The sequence below is a fragment of the Ctenocephalides felis genome, unplaced genomic scaffold (assembly GCF_003426905.1).
Source record: "Ctenocephalides felis isolate EL2017-DRISC unplaced genomic scaffold, ASM342690v1 CF-g0.4_SCAFFOLD_03571, whole genome shotgun sequence".
Lineage (NCBI taxonomy): Eukaryota > Metazoa > Arthropoda > Insecta > Siphonaptera > Pulicidae > Ctenocephalides > Ctenocephalides felis.
Window position 1 is genome coordinate 8,057,568 of NW_020539725.1, and position 27,559 is coordinate 8,085,126.

General features: G+C 28.8%; 4 protein-coding genes across 6 annotated transcripts in view; 2 read left to right on the forward strand and 2 right to left on the reverse strand.

Annotated features, from left to right (window-relative positions):
- Positions 1-5,635, reverse strand: part of LOC113385543 (general transcription factor 3C polypeptide 1-like) — a 36,802-nt gene extending 31,167 nt beyond the window's left edge. Inside the window, exons 1-4 of the mRNA XM_026623394.1 lie at positions 5,446-5,635; positions 4,375-4,568; positions 2,607-2,749; positions 631-775 (exon numbers count right to left, since the gene is read on the reverse strand). Of these exons, the coding sequence (XP_026479179.1) occupies positions 631-775; positions 2,607-2,749; positions 4,375-4,568; positions 5,446-5,527 (564 nt within the window). The 5' untranslated portion in view covers positions 5,528-5,635. The remainder of the gene's footprint in view (positions 1-630; positions 776-2,606; positions 2,750-4,374; positions 4,569-5,445) is intronic.
- A 2,430-nt stretch (positions 5,636-8,065) lies between these two features.
- LOC113384786 (beclin 1-associated autophagy-related key regulator-like) lies at positions 8,066-11,108 on the reverse strand. 3 transcript variants are annotated; one of them, XM_026622543.1, is made up of 7 exons: positions 10,851-11,108; positions 9,982-10,432; positions 9,756-9,909; positions 9,525-9,642; positions 9,069-9,245; positions 8,815-8,941; positions 8,066-8,310 (listed from the first exon to the last, which is right to left on the reverse strand). In XM_026622543.1, the coding sequence occupies exons 1-7, from the start codon at positions 11,048-11,050 to the stop codon at positions 8,146-8,148; spliced, it is 1,392 nt and encodes a 463-aa protein (XP_026478328.1). In that variant the 5' UTR covers positions 11,051-11,108; the 3' UTR covers positions 8,066-8,145. The 3 variants fall into 3 exon arrangements, with proteins under 3 accessions (XP_026478328.1, XP_026478327.1, XP_026478326.1); XM_026622542.1 differs by having other exon boundaries at positions 9,729-9,909; XM_026622541.1 differs by having other exon boundaries at positions 9,525-9,684; positions 10,851-11,107.
- Positions 11,109-11,221: 113 nt separating this feature from the next.
- LOC113384787 (threonine--tRNA ligase, cytoplasmic-like) lies at positions 11,222-13,734 on the forward strand. The gene has a single exon (XM_026622544.1). It carries the CDS (start codon positions 11,378-11,380, stop codon positions 13,640-13,642), a length of 2,265 nt encoding a protein of 754 aa, XP_026478329.1. The 5' UTR covers positions 11,222-11,377; the 3' UTR covers positions 13,643-13,734.
- A 1,989-nt stretch (positions 13,735-15,723) lies between these two features.
- LOC113384538 (chromosome-associated kinesin KIF4A-like) lies at positions 15,724-27,404 on the forward strand. The gene is made up of 15 exons (XM_026622270.1): positions 15,724-15,775; positions 15,920-16,145; positions 16,310-16,482; positions 16,854-17,128; positions 17,518-17,726; positions 20,498-20,772; positions 20,943-21,182; positions 21,319-21,736; positions 22,363-22,487; positions 22,593-22,796; positions 24,007-24,066; positions 24,165-24,435; positions 25,225-25,341; positions 25,462-25,982; positions 26,958-27,404. The coding sequence occupies exons 1-15, from the start codon at positions 15,767-15,769 to the stop codon at positions 27,234-27,236; spliced, it is 3,402 nt and encodes a 1,133-aa protein (XP_026478055.1). The 5' UTR covers positions 15,724-15,766; the 3' UTR covers positions 27,237-27,404.
- Positions 27,405-27,559: the final 155 nt, after the last annotated feature.

A 27,559-nucleotide genomic window follows, 5' to 3' on the forward strand; every position in this document is an offset into this window, starting at 1 on the left:
AAAAAATTTAAGCCGATTTTTATGGAATTTTTGGCGATATATCATGGTCTTATAGAACTTACTAAAATATTATTTAATTTACGACAAGTAGTTTAATTTTCAAAGTTTGAGAAAATGAGTAATATTTTTGACATTTGTTAAAATTAAAATTACACGATTTACTTGGTATAACGATAGATTACTTGATCTTAATGAACATACTGAACAATTAAAGTCCTACGGAAACTGGTTCAATTATAAAAATTATTGATTTTTGAAAATTAGTTTTTAGAAAATACTCCGAATTGACGTATAAATAAATAAATGCACTCGGAATACTTTTAATCACTCATAAATTAATTTATTTTTTATTGATTAAGTCGAATATTTACACATATCGGGAAGTTCATGTAACTTGTCTCAAGGCAAAATACCTATACCAACTACTTTTTACATGAAATTTCATTTTAAAACCTTAAATGATCAAAAACGTGTAAAACGAGTACCGTGTAAGACCGGAGATAATATATATATGTATATATATTTACTATAAGTGCATAAACATATTTCTGCAAAACACTATTTATCTCAAAAAAATTAACATGAATAATCAAAATAAATTGATATTTTTTTTATTATTATGTTTTATACCTCTCCCTGGTATCGAGCTCGTCCAATCCTTTCAAGAATACAGTACTGCAAAAGTGAAAGTTCTATATCTTCACAAAAATCACCGCCCATTAATACTTTGTTACGTGTTGGTTGATCGGCCACCATCACCAACTTCATGCCCCACCTTCAACATAATACAATAAAAATATTTGGTGTAAATAAGATTATAACCAAATAACCATGAGCTGAGTTAAAACCACAACTCGATTCAGGTAAAAATAGTGTAATTCAGGAAGAAGTATTTTCAATTGAAATATGGACATAGCTATGTACGTAATCCAAAGTAAGATTCAAACTCACAACCCTGGCCATTAAAGTATGCGAACTAAACCATTACTCCATGGAACATCCATATATAAATATATATATATGGTTTTGATTCTTGAAATCATATCGGTTCAATAGCATTTGATATCTTATCAGTCTGCAATGGTTCCCAGAAAGGTTTTGTATATATTAATTTAGATTTTTATACCAGTGTATATATTAATTTAAATCAGTGTGACTTCTTCTTGAAGAAGTAACTTGCTCTACTCAAACTTAAAAAAAAAGAGATTTAAACCCTAGAAGCCACAAATTAAAGAACAAAAAACTTAGAATTATTATAGCAGACTTTAAAAACAATTAAGCATAATTTGGTCGCAAGTATAAGAGTAGGAATTTTTGTGAGTAAACAAAGTACACGTTTAAGTAGAAATTCGATGTTCTCAGTTTCTTGAAATCATATTTTATTAAACAAAAGAATAATTGGAATGTTTAAAATTAATTAATTATAATTGTTTGGAACAGACAATACTCGAGTTTAGCTAATTGTTTTTAAAACTAAAATTGATATTAGCAAGTATGTATCAACATGTATCTAATTTTTTTTTAATTTAATGATTATTTTTTTTATTTAAAAATGTATTATTTTTATTTATTCGAAAACTTTCCTTTCACTATCATAAAAATATTTTCATTCTTATAATAGGTTCTATATATTCTTATAATCTCCCTTCTGCCTTTTTGTATTATCTCCCTTCTGCCTTTTAGTATTATTTATTTTAGAAACCAAGGGCAAAAAAGCGAAAGGGAGATATTTGACAACCTAATATGTGAAAATCATGCATGAATAACAAATAATTATTTTCAAAGTTATTTAATCATGATAAACTATTATTTTTTAGTTCTACTAATTAAAATTAAAATAATTTTGTCTATTATTTATAAAATTAAACAATAAATAAATTCAGTCAAATACTACTCTAAACTACACTAAATTTGAAATGTCGGTTTTTGTATAAACCCCATATATATATATATATATATATATATATATACATATAAATAAAGCGAGAGGTTTTTCAGATGGTGAAATATTATGATAAAGTTGTTCTTGGGCATCCATCACTTGCAGAACAAACTCCAAACGAATAACATGTCTTTATGATAAGAGCTTTTTTTAAAAAAAATATTATTTTATTTTTAACTCAATATTATATCAATTGGTCTTCATATCTTTGTGTTTTTGTGCTTTTTTCTTTAATTTATTTGTATGCACTGAAGATGGGTCAAATCGAGACCCGAAACGTATGATATTGAAATAAAATCATTTTTCTACAATAAAATCGTTTTCATTATTGGATGGATGCCCAAGAACAACTTTATCATAATATATCACCATCTAAAAAAGCATCTCGCTTTATGTATATTGTATAGCATTCTTTAATAATTATTGAGAATAAAAACTGAAAATAACTTAGGAACAAAATGTGTCCAAAAATAGAAAAACGTAATGTTAAAAGTTTTATTACGTATTGTGGTTCACTGGAAAATGTGCAATTTGTAGAATCATGATAACCCTAAACAATATTAGAATATGATGATGACCAACACATATTTTGTAAATAATATAAGTAGATATAAGAAAATAATGAACAATATATATATATATATATATATATATATATATATACCTTTTTAAAGCTTCATCTAAAGTCATTTCTTTAGCCTCCAATGTAATATTGACTCTGGTATTATATGTTGAGCATGATCCCATTATGTTATTTTTTTTGTCATGAATGGGATGATTTTTATAAACCACTGGTGGTAAAACAGCCTATAAATAATTTATTAAGTATTAATCAAATGAAAAATATACTATTATAATAAAAATAAAAGAATTCTTCAATATATTCTTTTTTTATAGAAAATTATTCTATTATTAACTTCCCGAAGGAGAAGTTTATGTTTTCATCAAAAAATCCGATTCGCTAATTTTATGTTTTCTCGACGTTTCAAGCCATTCTGAATCGAATGAGACCAAATTTGAAAAAAGTATGTGTATGTGTGTGTGTGTGTGTGTGTATGTGTGTGTGTGTGTGTGTGTGAACAGATTTTTTGCCGTAAATCGACGTTTTCTCCAAAACGGATGGACCGATTTCAAACATTTAAAAGCCATTCTATGTATCTCGATGAGGACTATCGTTTCTGAGTTTTGTGCGGCGATCGGCCGGGCCGTTTCTTTGTAAATTGCAGAAAAGTGAAAAATTTTTCGTCCACGTTTTAGCCCGCAATTCTGAATCGATTTCGAAAATTCAAAAACCATTCGATAGATATTAGTTGGGAATCGTGCTGATTAGTTTTTGGTAGAGATCGGCCGGGCCGTTTCCTTGTAATAAAGTTTTTTAAAAAAAAATTTCGACGATTTTTACGACTATTTTTTTGACGGTAGATACCATAGTCTTCTAGATCATACTAAAATATTACGGCCCTACGACAACTCGTTTAGCTTTAAAAATTCGTCAAAGTTTGCAAAAATTAGTATGGTCTTTTTGGCATTTGTCAAAATTAGAATTTTCATCGACGTTTTCTCAAAAACGCCTGAACCGATTTCAGATATTTAAAAAGCATTTGATCTATCTCGATGAGGATTATCGTTTCTCAGTTTTGTGCGACGATCGGCCGAACCGTTTCTTTGTAATTTGGAAAAAAGTGTTAAACTTTTCGTCCACATTTACGCCCATCCTACCGAACCGATTTTAAAAAATCAAAAACTGTTCGAAAGATATTAGTTGGGAATGGTGCTGATTAGTTTTAGGTGAAAATCAACCGAGCCGTTTTCTTGCAATTAACTGTTGAAAAAAAGTGTTAAATTTTCGTCGACATTTAAGCTCATCCTACCGAACCGATTTTAAAAAATCAAAAACTGTTCGAAAGATATTAGTTGGGAATGGTACTGATTAATTTTAGGTGAAAATCTACCGAGCCCTTTCCTTGTAATTAACTGTAGAAAAAAAAATTTAATCCGATTTTCGTGGAACTTTTTTTGGCGATATACATCATGGTCTTAGAGAACTTACTGTAATATTACGGCCTTACGACAAGTAGTTTAATTTTAAAAATTCGTCAAAGTTTGCTAAAATTATTATCGTTTTTTTTAAAGTAGGATTGATGAAGTATATTATTTACACATTTTTTTGATTAAGTCGATTATTTACACATATCGGGAAGTTCATGTAACTTGCCTCAAGGCTAAATACCAAACCAACTAGTTACAATAAAAATAATAGAATTCTATAATTAATTGTATAAAAATTAGTGAAATCTTTAAGTAACTTACATGAATTTATAATAATGTGAGTTTAATAATACAAATGACAGTTTGATAATAACAGAAAAAAGTAAAAAAAACTCAGTATATCTAGATCAAGCAATGGCTTTAATCAAAGCTATTAAACATACTGGTTCCATAACTGTTCCCAAAAGTGGATCCACTAACTCATATCGATCAAATAATACGAAACGATTTCGTTCTTCGGGTAATTCATAGATTTCAATTTCTTTTGAAGCCTTTACATAACACCAAACTTGGCTACATAATTGTTCTGGCAGAGGTAACGGCAATATAAGACGATCTGATAATCTAGTCCATAAAGCTATAAAATAATTGAAATCATTAAAATTTATTGTCCTAGAAATATAATAGTACACAAATTAAATATATGAAATCATCCTAAATTTGAATAATTAACTGCTCCTACTCAACCCAGTGGAGTTTTTTTTTATATTATTGTAGTTAAATTCAATTATAGTACTAACATAAGTAATAGTAGACTCATTAATTATTGTACTTGCTTATGCAAATAAGTACACTTTCATCTAGCAATATCTAAGAGCTGAAAATTATTTTGGTAATGGCTTTTTAATGTGCAGCGTATTTACTTTACAAAGATTATAAAAAACATATAAAAGCAAAAGAAATGGTGTGCGAAAAAAATTTAGTATGCCAGAAGATTTCTTTACTTTCAACAACCCTTTAGAGTATCCGCAAATCATAAAAATGACACAAATGTATTTCTCAAATCAACCCAAATTGTGGATAAAATAGAATGAATTTACATAAACATTTGAAGACTCTTTGAACATTTTTTGATTCAAAAAAAACTAAAGGAATGAAGTTAGAACTGAACACATTTATATAATATTTTAATTTTGAAAAGTAGAGAGTAGTTGCAATTCAATGACGTTGTACATGTTATACATCAATGTAGTATTGTACCTAAGAATAAATTTAACAAAATTTATTATACACACTTATGTACAAAATTTATAATAAATAAATTAAAGTACATCTATAGGCAGCATTGAATTTAAAGTAACATCAAACGCTCCATAGTTATAGTAACGGTAAACTAATTATTTTCTGAAATCTATTCTGAAATAGCTACAATAGAAATGTTTCGACTATTAATAGTTATATATAATGCTACTAAATTAATTGAAATTTTCTGAATAATGTTATAATAAACCGACCTTCGCAAGTTATGCCATCCAAACCCTCTAAACTTATTTCATCAATAACAGATGATCGAATGCTTGTAAATTGATTATACATTTTAGCACAATTTTATTTACAAATAACCATAATTTCTCGCAACGATTACATTTGAGCTTGAGAACTATTATGTTATGACTTCTTTTTTCCTAAAAAAATAACAGTACGTAAACTCCGTATCTTAAATTTATTGGTTATGTTTATAAATTATGACAATCGTACGAGCATAGAAGCATGGAATCATAGATAGAAGTCACATGTAACACTTACCCAATCGACATTCCCGGCAATGTCCCGGCTTATTTATCTATGAATGTGCTCATGTACCTAAAGGTGCGCCACACCTAACGAACGGGAATCTGTTTTTGATATGCGCGAGGTTTGCTTTTGCTTGCAATAATTTAGTCTGCGCACATTGCGAACAGATTCGCCGTACGGATTCGTGCAATGGAGCGGGCCATTAGATTAGACGACGTTGTTACGTTGTTTTTTGTTTATATATGTTTGAATGAAATAATAACAAAATCTAATTAATCGGACTTATTGTTAGAATCATAGATAAGGGATAGGTTATCAAAAAATGAACATATTTTATTTCAAATGCATCAATTTTTCGTTTGCGAAATATATGCACTGAGTTAACAATTTTAAATAGTTTATGTCATAGATAAACAAATATAATGGTTCATGTAGTATCAACTATATAAACATAAAAAGTATTAAAAAAATTTTAAAAAAAACATTACAGACGTGGGATTCGAACCCGATCAGTCTTCACTTGCTTAGGTGCGCCCACACCTAACGAACGAACATGATGAATAATATGCGCAGATTAAAAATTTCTAACAAAAGCGATATGAGTGGATCTCTGCACTTTTTGCTCTGTATATTCAACACGACTAGACCTGCCTTCGCCAAAAACTAATCAGCACGTCAACTTATCAATACGAATCAAATTTTTGAATTATTCAAATCGGTTGATCGGTGTTCCCGAAATCGTCGACGAAAATTTTATTTTAACACACACATGCGTCCATTTTTTCTAAGGTATGCCAAAATATTCAGGAACCTTTGAAACGTAAAAATATATAATAATTTTCATTTTCGATTTTTTTGCGATTATTATAACTTACCCTACGGGAAGTTAATAATTAATCGTTATTTATTCTTATACTACACGATATATTATGTCTCAAGTCGCTGTAGTAATTTTCCAGTAAAAAAATAAAAACTGTAATTGAACTTGGCATTAGCATTTTGACTGAAGGTAAATTGCATGAATATCCCAAAATGTGTTTAAATAATCGACTTGATCAACAAGAATTAACTTATTATTAAAAGCAACTTTGAGTTAAACTATTATTCAAGCTCGAATTTTCAAAATTTTCAAAATGGTGCAGCTGTTATTTAGAAAACATGGAAAAAATGTCAAATTTTGTGTTACATGCACGCATACAAAATATTTTTTTCTTAATTTTGGTTTCGATCGTTCAAACGATTCAGAATGCCCTAAAACGTCGTGAAAAAAAAATCCTCTTTCAACAAGTTAAAAATAATATTTGAATAATAATTATGCATAATACTTGTTCCAATGTTTGTTCTATTTAATTATTTAATCATATAGATTTATGTGAATAAGCGTTATTATTTTCTTTGTAGCTTTGATCAATGTAAAAAATCAATTGTATTCATTTAAACATATAGTATATGATACACATTTCAGTGGCTCTTGGTATAAGCAAAGCAGCAACTTGATTAACAAATTTGATTACCATTTGTGAATTAAAACAAGAAAGACAAGTTACTGTAATGATTTTCATCCACTACATTTTGAGATAAAATCATGCTGAGTTGAAGAATTATTTATGTCTGAAACACTGATATACTATATATTTATTACTGAAACACTGAATATACTAAAATCCAACATTTATTCAATTTATTTAATCTGTAGACTTTAAAGTAAAGTATATTTAGAATTTATATTATATAAAATATATAATCTATCTAATATTGTTTTAGTCTAATAAAATATGCATTCATGTATATGATAACTCAATTATTCAGATGATACATGTCCATATACATCCATAAACATCATTTATACCATTATCCTATAAATTGCATCATAGAGTATTTTTCAATCAGCAATTCATATTCACTTAGAAGATTTATTGTATACCCTATGATGCAAAGCCTATATAGCGTATATAAATATAGATTTTTGTAATAATATAATTGATGTTTCACTAGTATAGCACAAACTCAATTTTTAATAAGCAAATCTTTGTGGTAGTTTTTCCCATAAAGCTACTCTTACATAAAAAAATACACTAACCTTATATTTTACCTGTTTCTTGAAAATGATATCAATTAACAATACATTAAATATCACATTCAACATAATTACATACATGAAATTGTTCTTTAATAATCTTGCTTATTGATGATTTAAAATGGTTTTGAATTTTGCAATTCAACAACTCTCTTAAAAAGTTATTAGTCTACAGTTATAATCAAAGGTTTCTAGAAATTTATCATATCAAAGTAATTTTTCAAACAATGCATATCAGAAACCTTTTGTAAGAATATCTGCACTTTTTAGAATATATATGTATATACATACATATTGCCAATCAATTTTATGATTAAATTAAAAATACCAATATCAATAGTAATCAATTTCGAGCTGTCCAGCCTCTCCAAATGCTATATATACTTGCGGCAGCAGAAGTAACTAAACCTCCAGCCATACTAGTGGCCTGTTGAGTGCTCATGGCTTGTTGTGGAGGTGAATGTGATAATAACCCAGTAATATTATCATTGACTTCGACCAAGGGAACCTAAAATAAAGCACTTATTACTGTAAATCTACAACAAAAAGCAGATTACCAATCAGCAGAGTTAAAAAGAATTGCTTTATAGTTTAAATGGATCATAGTATTTAAATCAATTTTTAAACAAAAAATAAATATGTACTGTAAGAATAGCAATGATTCATAAAAGTTATTTATGAACTGAATAAAATAACTTATAATTAACTGTTGAACAAGCGTTTAATCACTCTGTTACTGAAAAAGTTATTTATTAATAAACATTTAGATTATTAATATTATTAATGATATATCGAATTCATCTTGCAAATATATATGATCATGCCCATAATAATTAAAAAAAATTGAAAAAAATCAAAAATAAAATTATAAGTTATATTTACATATCCTTATAATTTTGGCATGACAGTTAAAATATGGAATAAATAACATAATCCATCAGATTATAACAGCTAATTAAAAATAATCAGTATCATCTTATTACTTGGAAGCACTTTATAAAATGAAACATACCGCTTCCCATTCAGGAGGTAGATTATCACCGTCTTCTGAGTTAGATTCATCCCCATTAGTTCGATCTCTAACTAACTGAGAAATTGCTGATGCAGTTAGCCATGATTGAGGCTCTAATGGACCAACTCTAAAAAAGCAGGAGAATGATAACAATAATGATCCATAAATAGCACATTAAAATAATTTAGTTGTAAATTTGATATTCACTTAATTATTATTTGTTTGTTCATTTTAACTCAAAATAACAAGTTTACCGTCCGATATCGCTAATTTCAGCATTTAACAAATGCATAATGTTTTGAAGAGTCTGCACAGGATGAATGAGTTCCGAAGAAACTCCTTGAGATACACAAAGGCACAATACATTGGAATTGAGCCTAGCTACACGACGTGAAAATTGGCTATAGGTCATATCGTTGCTGCAGAAATCACTGAAATAGTTATTTTTGATGTTAACAATATAACAAAATAAATATAACAAAAAACCTAATTATTTTGAAACACAACATAAATTTAGAAGTATATCAATAATTTTCAAATATAATAAGCTTTAATTTTTATTCTTAGTGTATTTTGTAAATAATAATTTGTTTTTTCTTAGTACTCTTTTAAAAATAAATAAATAGGTATCATATTTTTTTTAATTAATATACAAATCAATCATTTTAATATAGAAACAAAATTTCTAATAAAAATCTAATTTTGATTACCTATACATCATCTTGAAAGGCATTCTAACATCTAAATAGTATGCTAGCACATGTAATAGTTGAGCAGTAAATGTTAATCCTGCACTTATTCGAAAAGCTGGATTCTGAGCTACACCTTCTGTATAGGATGATGATGGTACACCATCTTTATTAGCTGATACTATAAATCATAATCACTATAAATAAGTAAAATCTTTATAACACCTTTTATTGATTTTAAAAAAAAAATACCCCAATCATTGTACGCCATATAGTTTCCTGTGCCAGGTAGACAAGGTGCTACAATACAGTATTGTAGTTCACTGGAATGTGAACTGTCTGTAAAAACCCATGTCCCTCTAACATATGATGTCCTTGTAGCCTCTGCTAATGCTGCAACTGTATCCTAAATTTGGTATGAATAAATGATATTTTTAAAGATCAAAATTATATAATTTCTTAGAATATAGTAACATACTTGTGAAACATCTTCTTCTGTTCGATTCAATTGTGGATATATAGGAGTTATAGGAAATATATATTTTAAAAGAATTTTTATATTAGTCTTAACACAATCTTTTAACACAGTATAAGTTTTTTCAATTTTCTTTTTTTGCATTTCAAGATCTTCATTTTTATCCTGTAAATACTGCTGCAATTTCTCAACTCGATCACCATATTTAGGCAACTTTATTCGCAATTTGGTATTATGCTCTTTTAAGTGTTCTAATTCAGTAAATCTTCTTTTTATGATTTCACGTTTATCACTCACTATTAATTGCAATAATTTAATACGTTCTTTTGTAAATTTAAGATCAGTTTTAATATCGTTCAGACTTTTCTTTTGTCTTAAAAAATCACAACACTTATTTTCTACAATCTGTCTTCCAGATTTAAACCTAATATATCGAAGTTGTTTATCACTAAATCTGCAACACAGAAATAAAATTAAATATACATTTATGTACAAAATTTTGAATAAATTTAACATATAATATATTGATATTTATTAAAGATTTATCAATAGAATTAATGTGCGAAACAAATATTCAACGTATTATAAAAAAGACAATATTGAATTACAAGTTGAAAAAATGTTTGCAAATCTCACCTCAACAATTGCACATTAAAATTAATGACAATAATAATATAAACTAATTGTCCATTAAATTTAATGATCAAATAAATATTGACTGAAGAATTGACTGAATGAATTGTTTAAAAAACTTTAATATTTGAATATTATATACCAATCAAAATTATTTTAGTAAGTAATTATTTATAGATATACATATGTCTATGTTGGATATGATTAAGCAACAGTAACAGTAAACATATTGCTGATACCTCTCAGAGAAGTGCGACGCTGAATGAACGAAATCGCCTAATCTAATACATTGTTTGCAATGAAACGTTTTTCTACAATTGTTACATAAAATACACTTTTGGCCATTAACACTTAAACGACTGGCACTGTCCTCAATTGAAGAAGATAAATGAAAATCTCTTGGTGCTTTATAACTGTCATCTGAACTACTGGTAGCCATAACAAAAATAGCTCACAAATGTCAAAATCATATTGGCCTAGAATAATCCATTTTGAAAAGCTACCACACTAATAAACTTGAAACTGATTGGCTCTAAAAATGCATAGAATAATAATACTTGGTAGATAGTCCTCGGAACTTTTGTTAGGCCTAAACCCATCTTTTATTATCTATGAATACAAATCATATTACATAAACTTCTAACGCAATGTTTGTACATTTGCCCTAGCTGTAAAAATATTTATTTATTTATGTACGGCACAGTGCTAATTCATAGTAAATTCCGCATTAAGTTAATCCATCTATGAGTTAGGAGTTGTTGAATAAATGACAGCTTCATTCTTTAAATGCAATTTTGTTAGTTGGTACTGGTTAAAAAGACGTGGTCTGAATTACACAAGTTTTAACCATATTTTATCAGAGAACACGCGGCCTAGGAACATAAGTCTATGTTGTAATATAGCGGCACCTCAGACAGTTGTTAAGAAGAGATTTAAGAAGCAGATCAAAGAAATTAATATGAAGTCTACCAAGAAAGGTACCGGTGATTCTAAATCTAATATTTCTGAATTACAACCGTGGCCATCATATATACAAGAAAGACTTACCTTATGGGATAAATTAAAATCTCAGTATGACGCAGAATTACTAGCGAAACCAGAAAAAACTATTGTTATAACTTTACCAGATGGTAAAACAATTGAAGGATTGGCTTGGAGAACTTCGCCTTATGATATTGCAAAAGGAATTAGTCAAGGGTTAGCTGACAATACAGTTATTGCAAAGGTCAATTCTGAACTATGGGATCTAGATAGGCCTCTAGAATATGATTGCAAATTATCTTTATTGAAATTTGATGATCCTGAAGCCCAGCAAGTTTTTTGGCATTCTTCTGCCCATATTCTTGGAGAAGCTATGGAAAGAGTTTATGGAGGATGTTTATGTTATGGACCTCCAATTGATAATGGTTTCTATTATGATATGTTTCTTGAAGACAAAGGAATTTCTAATTTAGATTTTCCATTTATTGAAAACTTAGTTAAAAGCATTGTAAAAGAAAAGCAACCATTTGAACGTTTAGTGATGACAAAAGAAGATTTACTTAAGATGTTTGAGTATAATCCTTTCAAAGTTCGAATTCTGAATGAAAAAGTCGATACCCCTACTACAACTGTATATCGTTGTGGTCCTTTGATTGACCTATGCAGAGGACCCCACATACGAAACACAGGTAAAGTAAAAGCATTAAAAGTCACAAAAAATTCAGCTACTTATTGGGAAGGGAAGGCAGATGCAGAAACTCTGCAAAGAATGTATGGAATATCATTTCCTGATAATAAATTAATGAAAGAGTGGGAAAAAATTCAGGAGGAAGCAGCTAAACGCGATCATCGTAAAATTGGTAAAGAACAAGAACTTTTTTTCTTTCATGAATTATCCCCAGGATCTTGTTTCTTTCAACCAAGGGGAGCACATATTTATAATACACTGGTGGAATTTATTAGAAAAGAGTATCGCAAAAGGGGGTTTCAGGAAGTTGTTAGTCCTAACATTTACAATTCAAAATTATGGCAAACTTCTGGACACTGGGCTCATTACTCTGAAAATATGTTTTCGTTTGATGTAGAAAAAGAAACATTTGCATTGAAACCTATGAATTGTCCTGGACATTGTTTGATATTTGATAATCGTACACGTTCCTGGCGTGAATTACCTCTACGATTAGCTGATTTTGGGGTCCTACATCGCAATGAATTATCAGGTGCTTTGACAGGCCTAACTCGTGTTCGCAGGTTTCAGCAAGATGATGCACATATTTTTTGTGCACCTGAACAAATACGCCAAGAAATTACTTCATGTCTCGAATTTCTTAGGCATGTTTACAAAGTGTTTGGATTCACTTTTCAACTAGTGCTATCCACACGACCAGAAAAATATCTTGGTGACATCAATGTGTGGAATGAAGCAGAAAAAGCACTAGCTGATAGTTTGGACAGCTTTGGTGAAAAATGGAAAGAAAATCCAGGTGATGGTGCATTTTATGGTCCTAAAATTGATATTACGATTTTAGATGCCCTCAAAAGGGCACATCAATGTGCAACAATACAATTAGATTTTCAATTACCTATCAGATTCAATTTGTCTTATGTAAGCGAAACCGGAGATAAAAAAAGACCAGTTATTATTCATAGAGCAATATTAGGTTCTGTTGAACGAATGATTGCTATCCTTACTGAATCATATGCTGGCAAATGGCCATTTTGGTTATCGCCCCGTCAAGTGATGGTTATTCCTGTTGGTCCTTCATTAGATGCATATGCAGAGGAAGTGAAAAATAAACTATATGATGCTGGATTTATGGCAGAGGTTGATACAGATGCTGGTGATACTATGAACAAGAAAATCAGAAATGCACAGATTGCTCAATTCAATTTTATTTTAGTTGTTGGTGAAAAAGAGAAAAACAGTGGTACAGTTAATGTACGTACTCGAGATAATGTTGTCCATGGTGAACTTACAATTTCTGATTTGATTAGTAAGTTCAAAAAACTATCTGAAAATTATACTATCAATGAAGATGTTCTTCTGTAAATGCATTTTATTTTATATTTTTAATTATATTTATATTTAATTAAACTAATTTTAGGATATCAACTTACCAATGTAACAACTTATTTCAATTACATATATGATAAATAATAGATTAAAAGATAAGTGTAGGCAGGAATTTGGTCAGCAGAGGGTAGACTGAATCAAATTCTCATAACATGTTATGTTATTTGAAGGGGCTACTGATATATATATACTTATAATTCTCACATCTTTGTATTTTCTTGCAGTTACTATACAATTAAAAATTCAATGAAATAGATATATGCTATGCTTAATTGTGAATCTATTTGTATGCAAATATTTACATAATAGACTTGTAGTAATCTAAAAGAAATAAACAAGTTTCTCTCAAAATATCAATAGCATAAAATCATTGATCTTGAATAGATAAATTGAACATAATTGTTAAAAACATACAATATGTATATTTATGGTGTACTTTGTATTATATCAGATTGAAATAAAAAAACAAATAAAGATAATATCAAGTTCTTGTTTTTTATTCTTCTGCTGATAAAATACATGTTATAGTAAACATATAAACAATTATTTAAACAAAAAATTATACCTATAATTTGTTTCAGTGAATAGAGATGAAAATTGGGATCAATATATACATGCATCAAAGTATGTAGAAATATAAACATGCAGTATACAACTGTTTATGAAATATTCCACTTATTTGCAGATTTACTCAATCACATTTACTCATCGATATGTAATAAGGTCTATGCATTTACTGCATTTTGTTTTTCAATTGAATAAAATAATCTAATTTTATTCATCAATTGCATTTCTTAAATTGTTAATATTTAATAGTTTTGAAGCACATTTATGAAACAAGGTCTTCAAAAATTAATATATTTCTTAAAAAAAATGGCTTTAAAAGTATTGAAATGCATTTTTTGAAAATGTTAACTGTAATTAACATTAATTGAGATAAATGCTAAATATGTTCATTGTGTTAACTTTACAAGAGTAATTCTATATAATTAGTTTCATGCTCTACTGAAATATTTTAAGTAAAGTTTAAGAAACTTATTGTTTCTCATAAGTTACAGCTTTTAAATGTGACTGCAACTCTTTATGATATAATATTTATCCATGGTTAAATGCATTTATCTGGGAAAAGTTGCTATAAATGAAAATAAATGTAAGATGCCTACTATTTAAGGAAATACATAAGCAAATATATCATTTATTAAATATGTATATCATTGTTCTAAAACAATATTACATATGTATGACAGTTACATGTTTTATTTGTGAGTGCATACATAAAATAATACCCTTTTACTATTGTCAACACAAAAACTCAATATAAATGTGTGAGTATTTCTGAATTTTACCCAATTATTGAATATATTTTTAATTCTTTTATATCAAGTCGACCCTGCCAATAGTATTTTGTTATATCAAAAATTTAAAATAAAATCTATAATTCATTTTAAATTATAGTATGTAAATTGATATTGGAAGAACATGAAAAGAAAAAAATAGCATTGAGTAGTAGCTTTTTTATCCATTGAATTTCAATTTTCATTTAATTCAAACATTGCAAGAAAATGTTTAGTTTTGTGAGTATTTACTAATACTATTCTGTAAACTATAATTACAAACCATTCATCCGTTAGCTCAGCTTGTCAAACTTTCAGAATTTACAACTTGCCATATTTTATTAAATAAAATATATCTTTGGATTCATATTACAAAATGTATAAAAAACAACGTACAACACATCATCGCGATTCGATTTTAATAACTAATTTTGTTATTTTAAGAATTAATATGTTCATAATGATTTATCCAGGGACTTAGGTTAGTTAAAATATATAAAAATTTAATTTTATATACGGTTGGCGAACGTGGCCCCTTGTTGCGCCATACTTCTTTCAAGAGTCATCTGGCATTTGTATATGTATATAATGGTCGTTAATAACGTTATTTAGGGTTATTTATTTTAGTTTTGTCTCTTGCATACTTGGTGTTAGAGTTCTTTTAATAAATTTATTTAATTAAGCATTTTAATTTTTTTATTTAATTTTATTATTACTTGTGGTATAATTATTTTATTTTAGATTTTGCAATAATTAATTTAGTGCTATGGTTAAGGTAGGCTAATCTTCTTATAACAAATAGCAAGCATATTCATTATAATATATTATGATATTTTATAACTTACGCATTTTCATAAATAAAATAGAATATCTCATATAAGATCTACACCTGCTCAAACGATTTTTGCAAAAATTTCAGATGGCTGATTCTGCTGTTAGTGTACAGGTGGCTTTAAGGATAAGGCCTTTAGTGGAATCCGAAATTTCTAAAGGATATGTTAAATGTCTCGAAACAGTGCCAAATGAACCTCAAGTTTTAATAAAAGATCTTTCGTTTACTTACAACCATGTATTTCCACCAGAAGTTTCGCAAGCCGAATTTTATGACACTGCTGTTAAGGGTTTAGTTGATGGATTGTTTAAGGGTAACTTATTTCTTCTAGAATTTAATTTTGACATATCTAACATAACTTTGGTGTAGGTGAATTTATCTCTCAATATCTATAATCGCAAATTCTATTTTTACATTAATCTTCAGTATCGTTACTTTTTTATTTATTATTTTGTTTAATCTAAAAATATATTTTAGGCTACAATGTGACAATATTAGCTTATGGTCAGACTGGCTCTGGAAAAACTCATTCCATGGGCACGGCTTATTCAGGTGGGCCAGTCGAGGAGATGGGTGTTATACCAAGAGCAGTAAAAGACATTTTTCAAAAAATTTCAACTCTGAAGGAACAATATGATTTTGGATTACAAGTTAGATCAATATAAACTACTTTCCAAATATTAAAGCAATAAATTTAAAGTGTATAGTTAAGGAGCATATGGGGTTTAAATGAGAATTAGAATTTAAAAGCCATAACCTTTTTACACTGTAATTAGGGTTTATTTGAATATCCATAAATGGTCAGAAATTAAACATACCAGATTTACAAAATTTTTGCATTGTGTTTGTGCTTCTGGATGTTTGGTTGAATATAATTGTTCTGCACTCTTTAGAAGGAGTGTATGGATTGATTGGCCTTGCTATTTAATATAATTTGCTTTTAGAAATCATAATAGAAATTATAAAGATAATAATAACAGTGTCATTTCTTCAGTAAAGTAATTTCGCATGTATTCTACAGGTATCATTTATGGAATTATATCAAGAACAATTATTTGATCTTTTATCAAAATCAAATAGAGATCAAAGTATAGTTGATATCAGAGAAGATCAACAAAAAGGAATTGTAATTCCTGGATTAACCGAAATTAAAGTATTTAATGCAAAAGATACATTAGATTGTTTAGTTAGAGGATCTCATCGCAGAGCTGTAGGTGCAACTGCTATGAATAGTCAATCCAGTAGAAGCCATGCAATATTCACTATCCATATACAACAGCAAAAAATCAGTGATGAGTAAGTAATATTTAGTAATATTAATAAGCTTTACATTTTTTTTTTTGTTATTAAACACTGAATCTACTAATGATGAACGAAAATAATGGTTTTTGAATTGTTCACTAGTGTGCTAGCTCCGATACCATACATACAAAGCATTTGTGCAAAAATTATGCATGTGTGTGTATATTAGCTTTTTTTTATCTCTTGTCGACGTTTTCACAAAAACGATTGAACTGACTTCATAATTTTAAATGCCATTTGATGTAATTCGATTATTAATTGGTCCTGCGACAAGAGGTTTAATTTTAATAAATGCATCAAAGTTTGGAAAAATTTGATACCAGTTTCTGTCTAAGTCCATTATTCCACATTTAAATGGCTAAATATTTCCTTTTTATTACTAGAAATAGTCTAACAAGTTGCAAGTTCCATTTGGTAGACTTGGCAGGATCTGAAAGAGCAAATAAAACTAAAGCAACTGGTAATCGCTTCCGAGAAGGTGTAAAAATTAATGAAGGATTGTTAGCTCTGGGTAATGTCATATCAAGATTAGGCGAGGGCTGTACGGGTTTCATAGGTTATCGTGACAGCAAATTAACAAGACTACTTCAAGGTAAACTAAAGCTTAGTTAGAAATGGCGTTTTGGATAAATGAAAATATGGTCAAATCATTTCAGACAACAGATTAATGATTTGAATAATTATAGAGAGAGAGAGATGTTGTAAAAACTGCAATTTTTATTGTAAGACGATAAAAACATTCAAAATACGCACATGAAATTAGAGTATTTTTTTTATAGAGATTATAATTAAATATACCGGTTTTATTCCGTTCAATACCACTATTGAAAATTTTGGATACTAATTTTTATACGTCAAGCAATAAACAAAATTATAATAGCATTAATAATATGTATAATATTTAAGAGCAATAATGTAATTAAAGTCATACTTCAAATATGAAATGATTGTAATTAGCATTTAGAAATGAACCTTCATTAGAGAAATGAAGTAATTGCTGATTAATAAATTCTATAATATTCCTTCACACAGTGGATTATTTTAAACAACGCCTAAACAAATATTGTTTTCGCAACTTTACTCATCATGTAATTGTGTTTGAAGAACTTTGTAATTAAAATTAATATACATTCATTGACTGCTTGAATTTTGTAATTTTGTAATTTTGTATTTCTCTAATCTCATTCTTAGAATAGCTGTAATATCTGCCTAAAAAATATTTTCCATTTTAATAACTTCAAAGATTTATAGAAACTATGAATAATATAGAAATAATTTCTAATCAATAAACTTATGTTTTGTACACGGCACTAATGTTTAATTTGTTTTATTATTTTCAAGGAACAGGGTAAAATATTCTTCTGATTCAGGCATTTTTCATTAAATCAAGATTTGTACTACGATGTAACATTAGCATGTTTATTTATCTATGCCGATTTTCTGGTTGATATCGGTACGCATATAACGTTGATGTCGCTACTCATACAACGACAGATTTCTATTCATATACTCGACGACTAATTACAATCGACCCGTATTGAAATTATCTCATCGAGAGCGAATGACGAACAGTTCGGGCGTAACGGTCTTTCGTTGCATTCGTACGGATTTACACCCTAGTCGCGCCTAAAGAAGTTTTACTTAAAAAATTATAGATTATTAATGATGTTTATGTAAGTCGTGTAAAATATTTGTGTCATCATTAATAATTTCTAATTTTTATATTTACTATTTTCAATTCATTTATCTTATTATCTTCAATAATTTAATCTGTTCTATCATTTGTTGATTTTAGTATGCGATCGCGCACTCCTTTTTTTTACGTTATAATAATATCCATCCTTGTCCCTTCATCTTCGACACTTACGATGTGTTTTCAAATATTTCTGTATATATTCACATGTTTAGTACTGCGTCAAGCATTGTTGGTGTTTTTTGTTTTTCAAAAATTAAATATAATTTAAATAAAATATTAATGTATTTGTTTGCGCCAAAATATATTCTATGGATATACAAAACATATTGTTCACATTAAATCAAATCATCCGATTTATGATATAACCAAAATAAGAATCAATCAAAATAAAGTCAATCAATACGATACTCAAAACATTGAAAGTAATACAAGTATAATTTGTAATAAATTTAAAATAAACACATAAGATTATAATTAAAGTGTTTTACAACAAATTGGTCCTTCAAAAACCAATTCAATTGGAATGGTTTCGAACCTCAAAGATGAGGCATACAATGGTTTCGAAATGTCTGTAATTATTAAAGTGTGTGTTAAAAATCTGAGTGTCGTATTTAATATTCGTTCCACTTACATCACAAAATTCTATATATCTATATATATATATCTTCTATATATATAAAAATAAGTCGGGTTTTCCTTCCTGACGAAATAACTTCAGAACGCACGAACCGATTTCGACAATTTTGCATTCGTTGGAAAGGTCTCGGGCTCCGCAAGGTTGTCTAAGAAAATTAGTGGTGCATGGCATCGTGCCCTAATGCAAATTGCTGGAACTTCACGCATCATAATTAAAAATTCGAGTAATGAAAATAATCAACAATTGTTTAAAATAATTTCAAATTGATTATCTACATCTACATATATATAAAAATAAGTCGAGTTTTCCTTCCTGACGACATAACTCCAGAACGCACGAACCGATTTTGACAATTTTGCATTTGTTAGAAAGATCTTGGGCTCCGCAAGGTTTATAGCTAAGAAAATTAGTGGTGCATGGCATCGTGCCTTAATGCAAATTGCTGGAACTTCACGCACCGTAATTAAAAATTCAAGTAATGACATTAGTGAGAATTATCAGAATTATGCTTCAAAAATTGCTGGCGATTTAGTGACTTACCAATGATTCCGACTGGTCTTTCGTTTGACTTCAAACGATCGCAATTTCCAGTTCGCCTTGCCTTTGCGGGATAAATTTCAAATAGATTATTTAGAAAATCATTGTTTTTTATATGGGCAGTTAAACGTTGCCTGTTCACAAGTTGGGAAACCATCCGCTTTGTTTGTGTTAACGTCAGACCAAAAAACAAAAAATGTGGTTTACCAAAGAGCATTTCAATGAAACGGATAATTTGCGGATTCACTTTCATTTACTTAGAGAAGTTCATCTAAAAAACACTTCATTTTTGTAATCGAAATAAATTCATTATATATATTATTATTATATATATATATATATATATATATATATATATCGTACGGATATATATGGCATCCGTTATATGCCATATATATCCGTACGACATACGAGTTGTTTCGATACGAGTTTAATTCATTCCTAAACCACGCTCGTATCTGTTTGTCATGTGTAATATATTTTCAATCTCTAGATTCGCTTGGGGGCAATTCTGTTACTTTGATGATAGCTTGTGTAAGCCCAGCAGACTATAATTTAGAAGAAACAATTAGCACATTACGATATGCAGATAGAGCAAGAAAAATAAAAAACAAACCAGTTGTGAATCAAGATCCAAAGGCTGCTGAAATTATAAGATTGAAAAACACTATTCAGCAATTGCGAATGGAATTATTAGGAAAGGGCACTATACATGAAAATGGAGATGGCGACAACAAAAATGAACTTGTACTGAAATTGAGACAAGAGGTTATAACATTTTGCACAATAATTTACTTTTATATAGAATAGAGGTTTAATATTACAATATATACATTATATATTGTAAAGAAAAATTAAGAAACTTGAAAAAATTCTAAAAGATTATTATTTATTTATATAATACATACAAATTATATACATTATTCTATTAATTTCAGATAAAGGAGTTACGATTCAAAAATAATAATTTATTGAAAGCATTAGATTCATCAGTAATGGAGATTGCATGCTTGAATGAGAAAGTAATATTAAATGAAGCATCAAATGAACGAATGACTCATAAATTGACGGAGATGCGAGCAATTTTTGATGAAACTAAGGGAGAGTTAAGCACAAGTGAAAACTCATCTAATAATAGTACTTTACATAGAATTAAAGAAAAAATAGATGAAATGCAGGTTTGTTTTTGTATTTTATATAACTGACAATTCAAAAAACTCTGCTTCTAATGATAAGTTTGAGAGTGTTTTTTGAATTATAAAAGTATAGAATAACATATTTATTAAAATGAGACAGTATTAAATCCATTTTTAGAAAGAACTAAAAAAAGTTTCTACTGATATTTTGGACCATGATATTGAAAAAAGACCTGTATCAGAAGTGTCCAGTAAATGTAGTGGTATTCAAGAAGATCTTCACTTAGAATCGTCTGAAAGCATTACTGATCTTGATGTAGAGGAACAACAAGATAACCATTTATCTCAGCAGGCAGCTTTGACAACAGAGCTCCAACAATTAAATAAGGAATTGGCTTGGAAGCAAACATTAGTTGCACAAGTTGCACAAAATCATATGAATTTAGCTGAATATCAAGTAAATATAAGAGAAAATGAAGATGTCATAATTAAACTTCAGAAGGAGAGGGACGAGCTAATGATGCAAATAAGAAATATGCAAAGTAATGCTTCGTCCAAATTGGCTGAAGAGAGAAGGAAACGTGTGCAGGCTTTAGGTTTGTTTGAATAAATTATTATTAATATAAAATATATAAAAGTAATAAACATATATATATATATATATATATATATATATATATGTCAGTCATGTCAGTCATATGTACCTGATGCTAAGAGGTTCTACACGAGCCATTTCATATGCAACAATAATACAAAAATTTCCAGCACAAACAATACATTAGCAGTATGTTGTATGTTGCATATAAAACTGATATGACTTATGGTTTTCCCGACTATAGGACCATATACGTGTGTCATAAAAACTGATGTTTTTCCAGGAATTTTGGCAAAGACAAATTTCTTTGATACATTTTTAACTTTGTAAATGATCTAATGAAGTTATTATCATGGGGATTAAAGTGTTATTTATTATTATTTAATGTAATAATTTGTAGTGTTCATTTACAATATACATATTGTTTTTATAGTATTTTTAAGAAATAATCACTTTATATATAATTAAACAAGTTCTGATAGGTCTGAAAATATTATAGTCTCTGTTTGATAAAATCCTAGATCAGTAAATATGGTGTTTAGTTCAGAATAAAGTGTGGTGCATGTAACTTAACAAATGTGATTTGTAGGTTGTGAATAATGTTTCAGTAAAATTAATATTTTGCAGAAACCGAGATTGCAGAACTTCAGAAAAAATTGATACAACAGAATAGATTGCTAAAACTAAAAGAAAAAAATGATCAACGTATAGCAACTTTAAATAGTGAAATCCAACAAATCAAGGCCAGCAAAGTAAGATTTATCAAAATAATATGACTTCATAAATATAAAAGAAACATTGTTTTTCTTATATAAATATTATTTTAAATTATATATTCTGAAAAAAAAATCTTCTAGGTAAAATTGATAAGGACTATGCGTGCAGAATCAGAAAGCTTTAGAAATTGGAAAATTACACGGGATCGTGAAATGGCAAAATTAAAAGATCAAGATCGTAAACGAGAAAATGACATGGCACGTATGCAACAAATGTTTGGCAAGAAGCACAACGTTCTCAAACGTAAAGTTGAGGAAACAATAGCAACTAACAAGCGTTTGAGGGTAATGAAATATTTAAAAATACTTACATTTTTGCAAATAAGTATTGTAATTGTGAAACTTTCAATGTAACATAATGCAGTTTTATAATTGTTTATTGTTATCTTTATAATTTCAATTTTGATTATTGTTTAACAATCAAATATGTATGAAGTTATGATCTTTAAGTCTTGCCTTAAGGGGCTATTCTAGTGTAGAGTGATGAATTTTAGGTCATTTTTAAAGTGTCGTAAAAAAAGCAATGAATGTTTTTACTATCCATTTTTTTTACCACTTGTTTATTAACATTATTTTATTATAAGCCATCCGAAAGAAAATAAATGTCGCAATGGCCCGAACTAGCAATGAGTAAAAAATATTTTTTTACAAATTGGCGACAATTTTTTAAATAGAGTAAAAATTGGAATTTTTGGATGATGCTAGTTCTGGCTACAGATAGGTCTATAAACAAGACTCTCTGAACATTTCAAGTGAATTGGTCGAGTAGAACTCGAGAAATCATGTCAACAGTACTGAAAAAGCCTGTTCTGAAAAAAACGCATTTTTGAAAGTTTTGCATGAAGTTTTTTGCTGTCAAAGTCATAAAATGAAATGTTATACTTCTTTTATTTATTCTGCCATTCCTGCTTCATGCATCGAACCTTTTTCTACTTCAAAAAAACTATTTTCTGCATTTCTCTCTTCCAATCGAGCAGTTCTATCCTTCTTTGAGCCTCCTTTGAAGCGTTGGATGTACGTATTTCAGATCGTTCGATCCGGGCATTGTCTCGGGCACAGCAAATGAATGAGTTTCTGGCCCAATTTGCATTACCATAAGGGTAATCATTTTTAAATCGGAAAGAAACCTTCATTGAATATGCAAACAGCAATCGGGAATGAATATGTTTCGGCGCGAAAATCCAAATCAACGAATTCATTATTGTTCTGAGTTTCTGAACCTATACTCCGAATTAATAATTCATCTGATAAACTGTCTTAAATTGGTCTAACGACTTCCTAATGCCTTTTGTCCGGTAGACCCTGCCAAACCAGTTTGGAGACCGCGTCAGTAAAATGCCTATATCTCCGAAAATAATTCAAATTTTCAAAAACCTTCTCGTACACATATTCTTAGATAGTTAAACTAAGTACTTAGAATTTGTACACTAGAATACCCCCTTAATCATGCAAATGATTACTTCATTTATTTTTGATATTTGTTTTATGGTTGCAGGATGCATTAGAGAGACAAAAAAATGCACAAACTAGAAGATTACAGATTGGCCCAGGCAAGGTATGAATTATTTATGAAAACAAATGCTTATGAATAAAATCATTGAACAATTATCTTAGATTGAATGGAATTAGTTTATTAATTAATTGTTTTTTCAGGCTGACCAAGTACGTGCTTGGGTTGAACAAGAAGTGGATGTAGCATTGAGCACAGTGGACGCCCAAAAAACACTTGAGCAGTTAATGGAAGATCGTGCTTCACTTCAGCAGAAATTAGAAATCATAAAAGCAAAACCATTATCAAATAATGAGAATGAACAAACTCCTAATGAAGAAATCGAAAAGGAAAGAAAACAGCTTCAAGATGATATTTCATTCAGAACCGCACAGATTGCTGATTTACAAGAGAAAATAATAGCATCAGATCAGGGTAAATATTCTTGAAGAGTTAGAGTTCAACCGAAAAACCAATTTCCATATTTTTATCATCGTGAATGGGAAGTTTATGTTTTTTCCAAAATATCCAACTTTATTAATTTTAAGTGATTCTGAATCAAATAAAAAGTATTTGTGTTTTTTCAAAAGGGCTGGACCAATTTCAAAAATTTAAAAGATGTAGCTCGATAAGGACTAGCTTGTCAGTTTTGTGCGACGATCGTCCAAGCCGTTTCTCTATGATTAGATTGTAAAACTTTCGTCCACGTTGTAGGCCTTAATCGATTTTAATAACTTAAAAATTGTTTGAAAGTTATTGGTTGGGAAACGCGTTGATTAGTTTTTCTGTTCCTCATAAATAAATGTTGAAACAAAATTTTGACAATTTTGATGAAATGATATAAACATATATCAATGGATATTTGAATTATAAAAAACCATCGAAGCTTAGATATTCACCGCACGGTAATCTATGCCGAAGCATAGATTACATTCCATGTTTAGTACGTAACTACTGATTACAGTTGACGTTCAGTCAAATAAACTACATTTTCAGAGCACAAATTTGATGAATTGAAGGAAGTTAAACAAATTAATTTAAATTACAGATATTATAAGTATGTTTGAAAGACATTAATTGGAGATAGTATTGATAATTTTTGAGTGAGCAAACATGTTATTTTTAAATGATAATTGATCATTTCACCTAAATATCTAAATCTTCGATATTTACCTTAAGGTAAAATGTTTTATTCACATTTTTTAACTATTTCTATTATTTTAGAAAATAAAGCAAAGTCGCGATGGGATATCGTTCAATCTCTTGGTGAAGCTAAATATGCTCTAAAACACTTATTTGATATGATTGCTGAATCAAGACGTTCAGTTGATGCCCATAAAGGTATTTTTACAATCAAATATATTAATCTGATATTTTTATAGCAACAAAAATATGTAAATATGTGAAAAAATACAACTTTAGTATGGGAAAGTTGAAATAATTTTCATTGTATCTGCTTAGAGCGCAGTACTGAACTGGAGGATCAGCTAACAGAAGTAGTGGCGAAAGTTGCTCAATGTCAACAGGAAATGGATAAGCTGCGTGAGCAGCATAGACATGAATTGGCTGAATTGGAAGGCGAAGGGGAGTACAAAATTTCAGTCTTACTTCGTCAATTAAGATCTAATGGTTCAAGTAATACGAAAGATGAGAATGATTTGGAGCAACGAATAAAGTTCCAAGAACGAGAGCTGGAGCGCATGGATGCTGTACAAGCAGAGTTGGAAAACTACAAAAAGGAAGTAGAAGAGCTCAGGGAACAGTTGCAGGAAGTAAGGACATATGGAAACAGAAAGGATATTAAGAATTGTAGAACACCTGAGAAAAAGGCTAAGAAAATGAAACAAGATCCAGATCATCTTAAGCTGGATTTCGAGCCAATGAATTTATCAGAAAGTGATGAAGAGGTTTATGCAGATTCCGCTGAAAATGATCCCGATTTTAGACTAACGCCTATATATAAGCGAGTACAGTTATCGAAGGTGAGTGAAATCATATCAATCAGTGAAAATTTTTACTTTTGATTATATAAAACGAGTGATTTTTTTTACAATAATATTTGGGTTAAATGATGCTTAAAGATTTATGAGCGTACTGGATTACATTAAAAGCTTTGTTTCTCCAAATTCTTATGTATGCTCGAAATGCATTGCAAAGTAATGATCTTAAGAATATATCATTTATATAATTAAATTAAAATTAAAGCACAAGATATATATAAATAACAATATTTTCAATTACTCTCTAATATATTATCAAATTAGTTGGCAGTGGTTTTTCTCTCTCTGATGGTATCAATTGATTTTTAAGGTTTGCAATGTGGTTGATATATAAAAAATCTTTTGTTATTGGATAGCAGACAAAAAAAAACGGCAGTGTAAAAATTGGTTTGATAAATTTTGTTCTGGTGGTTTTTCACTCAAATATAAAAACCTCTGGTCGCCCAACTAGTCGATTACAAAGTAAATAATTATCTACTTTTACTCATACCTTCCAGCTGAACAATAAATTCTGAAGAAAAATTGATTACAAAAGTGACCTAAATTGACAAATTTCCATTATTTGCATCACATATCTTTGGTCACTCGGCAAAAATTACTAGACCATATAATGCTGACCTTGCTTTTCCTAATTACTTTTTGTTTTGATCTTTACAAAACTCCTTTAATGCTAAATAATTCAATGATTATTCTTGATTCAGTTTTTTGTTAATAATAACCAGAAGTTTTTGGAAGTGGGATTATGCTTGCTTGAAGTAGCTTAAAAGATGACAAAAATCAGCGATAAAAATGGACAATGCATTTCAGAATAAAGTTATTTAGTTTCATAAAACAAATGTTGATTTTCTTCCGCATTTATTTTAGTTGCCAACATGATATTATATAATTATGTTTATAAGTTTTTTTTTGAAAAACTTTCCTTTTGCTCAATTAATTTTTTTTTTTGCTCATATACAGACACTGCCAAGGCATATGCGAGTGTCAGCAGGTGTTAAACGTAACAGCAATGGTGAAATCCAATGTAACTGTAAAGGTAAATGCCAAAACAGATTATGTGGTTGTCGCAAAAACAACATGAAATGTAGTAGCGCCTGCAAGTGCTCAAAAGAAAACTGCAAAAACATGGCAGAAGAAGAGGAGGACTTTGGTTCAAAGAATATTAAGGAGGAGACTCCAGATAGTATATGCATATCAGTACCTAATAACACCAAATCAGATACTAGTGAATGCAGGTGATATGTTTTTTCTTAAATATAAGAATATGTTATGAGTAATAATACTGACAATATTTTCAAGATTATTACTCAAAAGACTGAATTAGATGTTTAATAAATTAGTATAAAAGAATCAACATTTAAATGAGAAGTAGTTATAAGTAATTTCATGAATTTCTTCTTAGATTGGAATAATTAGCAACAAAAAATGAATTGTTGATCTAATACATTCCATTGATTTTAAATTTCTAAAAATAATGATTGTTATTAATATAATATTAAATCAGTATTGCTTGTTATTGTAGATTTAATTTTTTTTTTAATGTGAAAGCTCTTTTTACGAAA